The sequence below is a fragment of the Salmo salar genome, chromosome ssa05 (genome assembly GCF_905237065.1).
Source record: "Salmo salar chromosome ssa05, Ssal_v3.1, whole genome shotgun sequence".
NCBI lineage: Eukaryota > Metazoa > Chordata > Actinopteri > Salmoniformes > Salmonidae > Salmo > Salmo salar.
This window is the reverse complement of record NC_059446.1, coordinates 40,512,053-40,523,821: the sequence shown is the minus strand read 5'-3', so window position 1 is coordinate 40,523,821 and position 11,769 is coordinate 40,512,053. Positions and strand designations below refer to the sequence as shown.

Here is an 11,769-nt window from a genome sequence, read left to right as displayed (position 1 = left end):
AGGTAGGTATCTTAATGTTTTGTACACTCAGTGTATATGAACTTTGTATAGTGTTCTAGGAGATCTATACAATTACATTATGTGTGTGTGTGTGATGATTAATAGAAAAATCTGGTAGATATATGATCGCAGGACACTTCACCAGAGGCCAAGTCTCCCCACGTCACTCTCTGTATGTGTATCCAAAACAACAATGTCAAAACGGACAAAACTATAAAAACAGTTCATTCTGTCTCAGGACCCTCAACCAACTTCCCAGTGCTTATGCAACAGAGCTGAGTATACGACCTGAAGAAGCCCTGGTTAAACCACATCATAACACCATCCATTTATTCTCTGAAGCCATGCCTGGCAGACATCACTGGGTTTCAAGGAAATCTAGTTTCTCCGAGAGATGAGGAAACAGAAGACGGCAATGTGCTCAACTGGTTATTCACACCATCACACATAGAGGGGAGGGAGAACGAGAGAAAGACCACCTTGTCAGTGCAGGCAGCGTTCTTTGAGGAGCAGGGCAGAGAGTGTTGATGTTCGTTTGCGATAGACAACTGCAATGGCTGGGTGGGGGTCAGGATGTCATAGGAAATGATTCGTGGTGGTGCAGCCTCACCCTTAGGCACTTAAACACACAATGCAATGGTGTGTGTCTGTGTGTGTGTGTGTGTGTGTGTGTCTGTGTATGCTTATGAAGAGATTACTTATACTCTATCCTGACATCCCATCTCTAAAAAAAGATCCCTTGATTTTTTTAGACTCTCTAATGTGAGTAGTCATAAGAGACAGCAGCTAGCGAGTTCCTCACTCTGATTCATATTAGATGCACACACACACACACTCACACACTCACAGATGGTTAGAGACGGATATGGCCATAATAAAGACGTTGAGACACGTGTTGTCAGTACAGTGTGAGGAGCAAAGCCACATGCTAGTTCATTTAGCCCTTATGAACAGGAGGCAGCACAGGAGAGACGTACACACTGACTCAAACGTACAATACTGACTGTTCTCAACAACAACATGTTCAGATATATCCTCCATGATCAAACCGGAACATTCATTCATTCAGAACAGGAACTAAATAAATACAATCATTAAAAGGAACACAGCAACATGACTTCAACATCCGACTGCTACATTTGAAATGCTTAGGAACAGCATATTGAAGTCAAAATGAATATTGTCAGACGTGAATTACCATTAAAAAAAGCTAATATATGTTCCGCTGCTAATAGAGGAGAAAGGTGTTTGGGGAGAGGAGAGAGAAGGAGAGGAGGAAAGGAGTCAAGCTGTTGTCTGTGGCAGAGTGACCTACATGTGGTGAGCCATTGAGGTCGACCAGCAGGATGCCACTTACCAAATCGCTTTTCTATGAAACTGTGATAAAACCAACCCCGTTGTGTTTCATGGAACTGGGCTCTGAGTGATTTGGGGGTGAAACAAACATCCAATTTGAACCATTCACAGCTTAGTCGAAAAACCCCGGACAAAAACATTCATTTTCCAATTGTTTTTGAATTGCACAGAAACAACAATAGGCATTCAGTCTTTCTCAAACTGTCCTACCTTCAGGATAAATTATTATTTCATTATTTGGATATGTCAAAGCACCAAAAAATTACTCAAAAAAAGAAATTACCACTTTTTTTCTATATTTATTTGTCTGTATATGGTATGTATGTATGTTTGTATGTATGTATGTATGTATGTATGTATGTATGTATGTATGTATGTATGTATGTATGTATGTATGTATGTATGTATGTATGTATGTATGTATGTATGTATGTATATATATGCAGTGTGTATGTTTGTATGTATATATGTATGTATATCATTTTATTGCTCTAGGGATGTAATTATTGTTTGGATAACCTTATTTACTATTATGTATTTCTAATGTTTTTACACACTTTATGTGATGTGTAATGCAGAGAACGCCAGAAGAAGAATTGTCATTTAATTACCGTAGTGAATTATTGTAACGTTTGTTTATGTGTCAATTAATCCCATAAGGGATGGGTTGCCAATTGGCGATTTGACACGAAAAAAAATAAATGTAATTCATTCATTCATTCCTGTACAGCAAATAGTGATACGATCAGGATGAGAGAGATTAGAGGAACCACTGCTGGGGCTGTGGGGACACTTAATTCACTTATATGAAGTCAACTCTATTTGCGGTGTATGGGGGGGTGGCAGGGAGTGTGTGTGTGTGTGTGTGTGTGTGTGTGTGTGTGTGTGTGTGTGTGTGTGTGTGTGTGTGTGTGTGTGTGTGTGTGTGTGTGTGTGTGTGTGTGTGTGTGTGTGTGTCATCCACCAACCACTTTAGCTGTCCTCAGTCTTCCGAGTCGCCCACTTGGGTCTTAAAGTCAAGGTTACAATGTTCAATTCTGAATGGGAATGCATGGAAAATATCACAAATTCTCGATCATAAACAGCCCTGTTTTACAGCCCTAGTCAGCAAGGCTCTCCCCTTTGATCTCCAAACCCTTTCATAGTGGTAGTTCTTCCTGTGTGCAGTTTCATAGTGATGAGAAAGGCAGCAGTTCAAGTGACGCCTGTCACACTCCATCCTGACACATCCATGACCGACATTATATACAAGGATAGTCCTCATACACACGCACATACACACACCCAGCCACCCACTGACCCACCCACCCACCCAACAAATGTGATTAGTTAGAGAGAGGAACTCATGTACAGAAAGGTGGTTGCTATGAGACAAAGCACTGCGGCTGTGACAGAGAGAGAGAGATCGGGAGCTAAATGTAGGTGTTCTCTGGTGTTTCGGTAACATTACGGCGAGGGAAAGAGTGTGAGCATGTGTATGTGTGTGTGTGTGTGTGTGTGTGTGTGTGTGTGTGTGTGTGTTTTTGTTTATGTGTTTGTATGTGTGTGTGTGAGTTACCGTGGGCATGTGTGCACTTCTATGTCTATAAGCCGTGTCTGAAGGGTTTATGGTGTTATTCAAAGCAATGCCAGTGTAAGAGCTGATCTCCTATGCATACATATTCTATAGAACAACTGCAGAACACAGCACAAGCACTGTCGATAGAGAGAGACAGAGACGTAGGCAGAGAGGTGAAGAGGTACTTTGACTCAAAGCAGAAGCCAGTATATGGTGTGTAGACACTTACTACATGTGCTATTCTGCTTCCCTCTAGTGGTCGGTGGGGAGAGAATGAGAGCGAAAAGAAGCGAGAGACTCATTGTAGACATTAGAACAGGAACATCCCGCAACACCCAATGTGCAAAATACCACAGGCACTGGAACGTTAATAAATATTCAACATTGAGTTCTGATTCATATGTACAGATATCGTACAGAGAGATTCATCGGGGCTTTTGCAGCAGATGCCAGGCAAAATGCACCGATAATAAGACGATAAATACAATACAATAAAAACAAGACAGCTGGCCCTGAAAGCTTCTATTGTTATGCGGTAGATACAAATAGTTATTTATATTTTTTGTATTTTTTGGGGGCGGGGGGCTCTTTGAAAATATAGTACACACAAGTGAATTGATAAGGTTCCTGTGACTCTTCAGGGGGCATTGCTTTCAGCACCAACAAGGATAAAAGCATTGCACCACCACTGACCATTTCAACTCAAAAACCTGATTGTGATGACGGATTTCCCTCAATTAAATTCATATTAACTCCTACTGCATATGACACTGTATATTACCAGAGAGATGTGTAATCGTTTTGTAAAAATCACATAGAATCCAGTAGAGCACCAATGTAGTCCAACAGAGTTGTCGTCAATGGCCCTCCATAGTCCCCCAGAGTTCTTACTCATTGACTCTCTCTGAGAAGCAGCAGAAAGAAGCATGTGAAATAGAGTCTGACATAGATGACTCATGGACATTGGCAGCACAACGCTAAACCACTAGCTTCCATAGTTGTAATACAACCAGGAGAAGGAATGTTCTGGGGGATGTGAGATACTCGAGGTTCATCTTTACAGTCGAAATGTGGCTTCTTCTCCTTATCTCCTTTCCTTCATCTGCACTGATCTGAAGGGGGGAAAAACAGGGTATGTGTATGCACTACGGTGGATAACCACCAGGTATGTGCTTCCACCATTCCAGCTCTTTCTCATCCGTGCAGATGACGTTAAGGAGCCGAAAGGAGAGAAAGCCACTTTAAACTATTGAGATGGAGCCCTGGTGTTTTGACGTAGCATAGTCTGTTTTTATATCTCCAAACCTCCAGTGCAAAGTGTCTGTCTGCCCTGTATAGTACTGTAATTCAGAAAGCTCTAGGTTGCGTCCCAAATGGCAGCCTATTCCCTCTATAACGCACTACTTTGGACCAGGGCCTATAGGGTGCCATTTGGGACGTACCCCGGGACACTTGCTATCTAATATGTCTCATTATATGGGACCAGAGTGGTATTCATCTCTGTGTGACTCAAAGATATATCAACTGCAGTAATAGGCTGTAATCTAACATGGTGTGTCAGATCTGTTTGGGATGAGCTTACATGGGTCCTTAAGTGCTGCTGGGGATAAGACTTCATTCAAATTAGACTTAATTTATTGAATTGAATGGCCTGAATATCCAACTATTCACGCCCTGAGATTATCCAGGAGTGTGCTGCTTATAAAAGAGAAATACATCTTTACTGTATGTGCCTTGCTCTTAAACACACTGGGGGAGGTTTGGATAGATACAAGTTTTCCTTGTTAATGTGCGGGTCCAAGAGGACGTACGGTCCACATCACATCTGGCTTTACTCTCAGCCTTACAACAAGACCTCCGCTTTGGATCGGAAAGTGTTTCAGATTCGTATCCTAAAGGGACTTTGTTTTATTTTTAACATCTGTGCAAACCATCTGGCTTTGTTTTTTTCTATCCTGCCATGTGGCTGTATGCCTGTCTGTCTTCATGGTGTGTGTGTGTTTCTGTGTGTGTGTGTAAACAAATAGGTCAGTGTGTACAGTACCAGTCAACAGTATGGACACACCTACTCATTCTGTCATGGTTCCTCCTGGCACCAGAGGGCCGCAGAGACCGCACTAGAGGCTTTTATTGGACTCAGGTGTGTCTTATTATTTCAAGCTTGTGTACCTGTTAAAAGAGGTGTGTTTTCTGTGGTCCTTTGCAGAAGCTTGAATTGTTTACTGTGTGCGGTTGTTTCCTGAGTGAGTTTTCGAGACTTAGTGTTTGTTGTTTTTTTCAAGTGTACTGTGATCCTGTGGTTACCGCATCTCAGTAAAGTATTATGTTTATCCTTAAACAGATTCCTTGTCTGGTCTCTTCTCTGCACTTGGGTCCAACCTTACCACGTCACACATTCAAGGGTTGTTCTTAATTTTTTACATTGTAGAATAAAAGTGATTACATCAAAACTATGAAATAACACATATGGAATAGTGTAGTAACTAAACAAGTGTTAAACAAATCAAAATATGTTTTATATTTAAGATTCTTCAAAGTAGCCACCCTTTGCCTTGATGACAGCTTTGCACACTCTTGGCATTCTCTCAACCAGCTTCATGAGATAGTCACCTGGAATGCATTTGTGTAATGGCGCCGGAGGGGATGTCTGCCGTTTAGTGGGCTCTTAACCAACCGTGCTATTTTTTTCCCCACATTGTTTGTAGCTTATTTTGCACATAATATTGCTGTTACTGTCTCTTATGACCGAAAAGAGCTTCCGGACATCAGAACAGCGATTACTCACCTTGAACTGGACAAATCATTTTTCTTTAACCTGTTGGGGGTAGGGGGTAGTATTGACACGGCCGGATAAAAAACGTACCCGATTTAATCTGGTTACTACTCCTGCCCAGTAACTACAATATGCATATAATTATTGGCTTTGGATAGAAAACACCCTACAGTTTCTAAAACTGTTTGAATGGTGTCTGTGAGTATAACAGAACTCAAATGGCAGGCCAAAACCTGAGAAGATTCCATGCAGGAAGTGCCCTCTCTGACAAGATCTTGTTCTTCTTGTCTCTGTTTATTGAAGACTGAGGATCTTTGCTGTAACGTGACACTTCCTACGGCTCCCATAGGCTCCCTTGAATGAGTAGGTGTGTCTAAAGTTTTGACTGGTACTGTATGTCTGTACCATGACTCTGGGTGTGTGATGGGTCAGTACCTGATAGAGAGCACCAATGCAGGTTAAGGGTTAAATAATATCTCCAGTCTGTTAGCAGACGTAGGTAAATCTCTATAAGAGAAATCAAGGGAGTGTTAGGGAGGAAGGAAGGTCTATCATCATCAAGCAGCACCACTCTGGGCCCGCTTCATCCTCAACAGAAAGTTCCTCTTCTCCTCCAGGAGTTCCTGGATGCGTTTGTTCCGTGTTCTCTCCCGGAGGAACACCCGGCTCCGTCTGTGGATCAGGTTGTTTTGGGGGATGACATTGTCTACTCCGATGATCTGGTTGTAGAGAACGTCAATTGAGTTATTTTCGCTGGTCTCCTCCTGGCGGCTTAGCGGCCACATGGGCTTTTTGGTTGTTGTTGTTGTGGGAGGCTTGGCTGTCATTTGCTCTGTCATTAACTCTGTTGTTGGCCCTACCGTGGTTGTTGTGGGAACAATGGAGCTCACAGATATGTACTCTGTGATTTCTGGCCAATCAACGGTGGTCATACCTATGATGTCATCCCTGGGGACTGTAGGAATCATCACTGTGATGTCATCATCATAAGGCATGGTTCCAATAGGCATTGTGACATCAGTGCCATAGGGCACGGTTCCACTAGGTATTATGACATCACCACCGCTGGACATTGTGACATCAGTGTATGGGATGGTTCCACTGGGCGATATCACATCCTCAAAGTAGTTGGTTTCAGTTGGCTTTATGACATCATCCATGTAGTATGGGCTGCTGGGAGTTGTGGTTTCTGCCCCTGTTATGTCATAGCTGTGAATGGGGGTCACTGTGGTGTCATTGCTGATAAAGGTGAAGTTAACAGTTGAGTCAGTGAACAGGCTGCTGGGAGTTGTAGTGTATATGCTGGTGCTGGTGGAGAGTGTGACGAAGGGGTAACTTCTGGTTGTGTCTCTGGGGGTCACACTGTGCTCTGGGGTCGTGTGTATGGGGATGGGGTATGTGGCGAAGTATGGGTGTGGTGTTGTATAGGTGTGTGTTGTGCTCATCGGGCGCGGCGTGGTATAAGGTATATGCATTGTAGTTCTTGGATGAACCGTGGGCTGAAGGGGGGTGTTGTTGTCCTTGGGCCAAGGCAGAGGCTGTGGCAGGGGGTGAGGCAGCGGGCGAGCTGTGACCCGGGGCGGGAGACTGGTGGTCAGGCTGCTGTTGGTCATGTTGCTGCAGGACTTGCAGCACATGCGCCTGTAGCCCGGTAGAGCACAGTAGTGGATCAGCACCTCCATGCGACAGAACATTGACCTGTCTCCATGACAACGCTGCTTGCCTGTGGGCGAGAGAACAAAGAGTTGAGACTGGGCCAGACTGGAAATGGAGCTGTGTGTGTGTGTGTGTGTGTGTGTGTGTGTGTGTGTGTGTGTGTGTGTGTGTGTGTGTGTGTGTGTGTGTGTGTGTGTGTGTGTGTGTGTGTGTGTGTGTGTGTGTGTGTGTGTGTGTACAGTACCTGTCAAAAGTTTGGACACATCTACTCATTCAAGGATTTTGCTTTATTTTTTACTATTTTCTACGTTGTAGAATAAATGTGAAGACATCAAAACTATGAAAAAACATATGGAATCATGTAGTAACCAAAAAAGTGTTAAACAAACCAAGATATATTTTATATTTGAGATTCTTCAAAGTAGCCACCCTTTGCCTTGATTACAGCTTTGCACACTCGGCATTCTCTCAAGCAGTTTCATGAGGAATTCACCTGGAATGCATTTCAATTAACAGGTGTGCCTTGTTAAAAGTTAATTAGTGGAATATCTTTCCTTCTTAATGCGCTTGAGCCAATCAGTTGTGTTGTGACAAGGTAGGGGTGGTATACAGAAGATAGCTGTATTTGGTAAAAGACCAAGTCCATATTATGGCAAGAACAGCTCAAATAAGCAAAGAGAAACGACAGTCCATCATTACTTTAAGACATGAAGGTCAGTCAATCCAGAAAATGTCAAGGACTTTGAAAGTTTCTTTAAGTGCTATCACAAAGACCATCAAGCACTATGATGAATCTGGCTCTCATGAGGACTGCCACAACAAAAGAAGACCCTGAGTTACCTCTACTGCAGAGGATAAGTTCATTAGAGTTAACTGCACCTCAGATTGCAGCCCAAATAAATTCTTCACAGAATTCAAGTAACAGATACATCTCAACATCAACTGCTCAGAGGAGACTGCATGAATCAGGCCTTCATGGTCGAATTTCTGCAAAGAAACCACTACTAAAGGACATCAACAAGAAGAAGAGACTTGCTTGGGTCAAGAAACACGAGCAATGGACATTAGACCGGTGGAAATCTGTCCTTTGGTCTGATGAGTCCAAATTTGAGATTTTTGGTTCCAACCGCCGTGTCTTTGTGAGACACAGAGAAGGTGAACGGATGATCTCCGGATGTGTGGCTCCCACCGTGAAGCATGGAGGAGGAGGTGTGATGGTTTGGGGGTGCTTTGCTGGTGACACTGTCTGTGATTTATTTAGAATTCAAGGCACACTTTTCCAGCGTGGCTACCACAGCATTCTGCAGCGATATGCCATCCCATCTGCTTTGCACTTAGTGGGACTATAATTGTTTTTTCAACAGGACAAAACACACCTCCAGGCTGTGTAAGGGCAATTAGATCAAGGGGAGTGATGGAGTGCTGCATCAGATGACCTGGCCTCCACAATCACCCGACCTCAACCCAATTGAGATGGTTTGGGATGAGTTGGACCGCAGAGTGAAGAAAAAGCAGCCAACAAGTGCTCAGCATATGTGGGAACTCCTTCAATACTGTTGGAAAAGCATTCCTCATGACGCTGATTGAGAGAATGCCAAGAGTGTGCAAAGCTGTCATCAAGACAAAGGGAGACTACTTTGAAGAATCTAAAATCTAAAATATATTTAGATTTTTTTTAACACTTGTTTGGTTACTACATGATTCCATATGTGTTATTTCATAGTTTTGATGTCTTCACTATTATTCTACAATGTAAAAAATAGCAAAAAATAAAGAAAAACCCTTGAATGAGTGTCCAAACCTTTGACTGGTACTGTACGTTTACACATGGTGCAGAGTAAAGTAGTAGAGGTAGTAAAGCCAGACCATTAGCAGGTAGTGCAGGAAGGAAGAAGAAGTAAAAGGAAACCCAAGCAGCTTCGACATCAGAGAGTCGATAGATTAGTCTATAGCAACTGAAGAAGAGTGGTGTGGGCTCTCTTTTGTGGTGCTGGAACAGTAACCTGGCTCTCTTGTGTTGTGGTGCTGGAACAGTAACCTGACTCTCTTGTGTTGTGGTGTTGAAACAGCAGCCTGACTCTTTCAGACCAAACTGACATTTTCTGACATCTCATCTGTCTTCTTTATTAGTTTCAGATTAGCACCATCAATTTATTACATCAATATCACTATATATATGTTTCTAATGCAGGATAAGAGGGTGGATCTTATTTAATTTAGTCTTTCTTTATTACTTTCATGGCAATATCACTTTATTCGACAATGTTTAAGCCTTTGTAAGGTTGGATCAATCTGTGAGTTGAATTCCACTGGAAGCTTGTTGTTCTGCGCCCCTCCTCACACAAAGCCAAACCATCACAAACTCAGGAGGAGAGAGTGAGAGCGCTTTTTAAAATATTTATTTATTTATACAACTTTGCAGTTGATAATGACAGGAACTGAAACAATGAGATGTACTCCCTCCTCAATATATAGATATATTATTTTCTTAAGAAAAATAAATAAACTGTATCGAAAGGTACAAGTTCACAGTCACTTTGGTAAAACACTTCATTACTTTGAAATCAACCAATCAATCAGTTTAGTTAATCAATTGATAATAAGTCAAATTAATAAATTAATACATAGATTTGGATGTTGAATAAATAAAATACTGAATTATCCATGATGAATGATGTAAAAACTGGAATGGCACGTTTAAGTGTCATATGAAACATTTACAAAACATGAACACATTTTTCCCTGATAAATCAAAGTGCATATAGACGCAGTGCACATAGTTCTTCTGAATGTTTCCCCGACGTCAATCCAACGTCAATTCAACGTCAGCCCAATGTCAGCCAGCCCCACCCATCAGGCTAGTGAAGCCACGAAACAGTTACCCATAGTATAGAATATTATATATTTTTTTTCCATAAGTAAGAAGATAACAGTCATGAACATTATTAAACACAGTCAACACCAATGTTATATACAGTATCGCACTGCAAGGTCTGGCATCATTGGCCTCCTACCGTCCGACTCCAGCACGAAACCTCAGATAGCTCGCTACATAGTCACAACAGAAACATGTGATCACAATACAATGACAAGCCTGAAGTGTTTTTCTAGATGCCGTCGTCAGTGTGTCGATCGATACCCTTGGCCCTTTGTAAACCGTACGCCGGTGGTCAGACCAAGTTCCAAACCCTATGTTTGTTGTAGGTTCTGATGGTTTTCGTGTGAGTTTGCTTGTTGGTTTGAAGCTGCCTCTAAGTGAATAATACATGTTTTGATGAGTAAAGCCATCTCTTTCACAGATAAATGCCATTACATTCAATCCAAGATAAGGCATTGTTCATGTGTTTATTGTTCATCACAAAAGGAAAAACAAAATTGGATGATTTTCAAATGAAGGTCTATGAGGTATTTCTGTATCAGAGTTGAATGTCTATGAGAAGCCTGCATGAACACACACTCACATACGCATACACAAGCATGCACAGACACGCATTAACATACACACACAGTCACTCATACAGTCTTACACACAGTATCACACACACACACACACACACACACACACACACACACACACACACACACACACACACACACACACACACACACACACACACACACACACACACACACACACACACACACACACACACACACACACACACACACACACACACACACTGAGCTCAAACGGCTAAGGGATACAAATGCATGCATGACAAAAACGTGATCCTTTCCCTAAAGCAAATAACAAGCAACAGTAAACCACTTATCCATCTGAGAAAATGGAGAGGCAACAAACTGACTAAGTCCTGCATAATATAGGTCTATACCCCCTTTCCTCCCTAAAACTTTACTCTTTTTAAATATTTACTTCTGTGTTAATGTAAAATCAATAAAAAATACACATAACAGTCAAGGATCGAAGTGATCAATAGCAGTCCGTAGGATTAGGCAAATAAGCTACAGCTTATTCATGGTAAAACATTATTATTATTTATATTATTGTTACTCATATAGATTTTAGATGTGTATATATATATATATATATAAATACAAATATATTTATATTTGTTTTAAAGTTTGCAAGCACAAATAAGCTGCATTTATTGAACTTTAATATAACAGTCAAAGAGGATGGTTGATGAGGTGGTGAAATGGGAAGCAACCCCACATGGTAAAACTACCCTGTTTTTATTAGCATTTTACTCTTCTTCACTCTCGGCCTCTTCACCCAACAGCTCTGTGTACAATAATCCTAAAAAGTGTTTGTTTGTGTCAACTCCCGTCCCTGTGCTGAATTCCTGTCAGTCTGAGAATGGGACCTAGAACGAGATAAACCTTTGTTCTCATTCTAGAATGGAACCAGGATGTGAGATGAGCACTTTAGCAAAGATGTCCTCATTGTGACAAGATCACATTCACA

At 41.8% G+C, this 11,769-nt stretch overlaps 1 protein-coding gene across 2 annotated transcripts in view; it reads right to left on the bottom strand.

Annotated features, from left to right (window-relative positions):
• Positions 1-909: 909 nt before the first annotated feature.
• The window catches only part of LOC106604833 (A disintegrin and metalloproteinase with thrombospondin motifs 2), a 209,226-nt gene continuing 198,366 nt past the window's right edge, over positions 910-11,769 (bottom strand). For both annotated transcript variants that reach the window (XM_014199880.2, XM_045718244.1), the window contains one exon: positions 910-7,410. In XM_014199880.2, the coding sequence (XP_014055355.1) occupies positions 6,245-7,410 (1,166 nt within the window). In that variant the 3' untranslated portion in view covers positions 910-6,244. The remainder of the gene's footprint in view (positions 7,411-11,769) is intronic.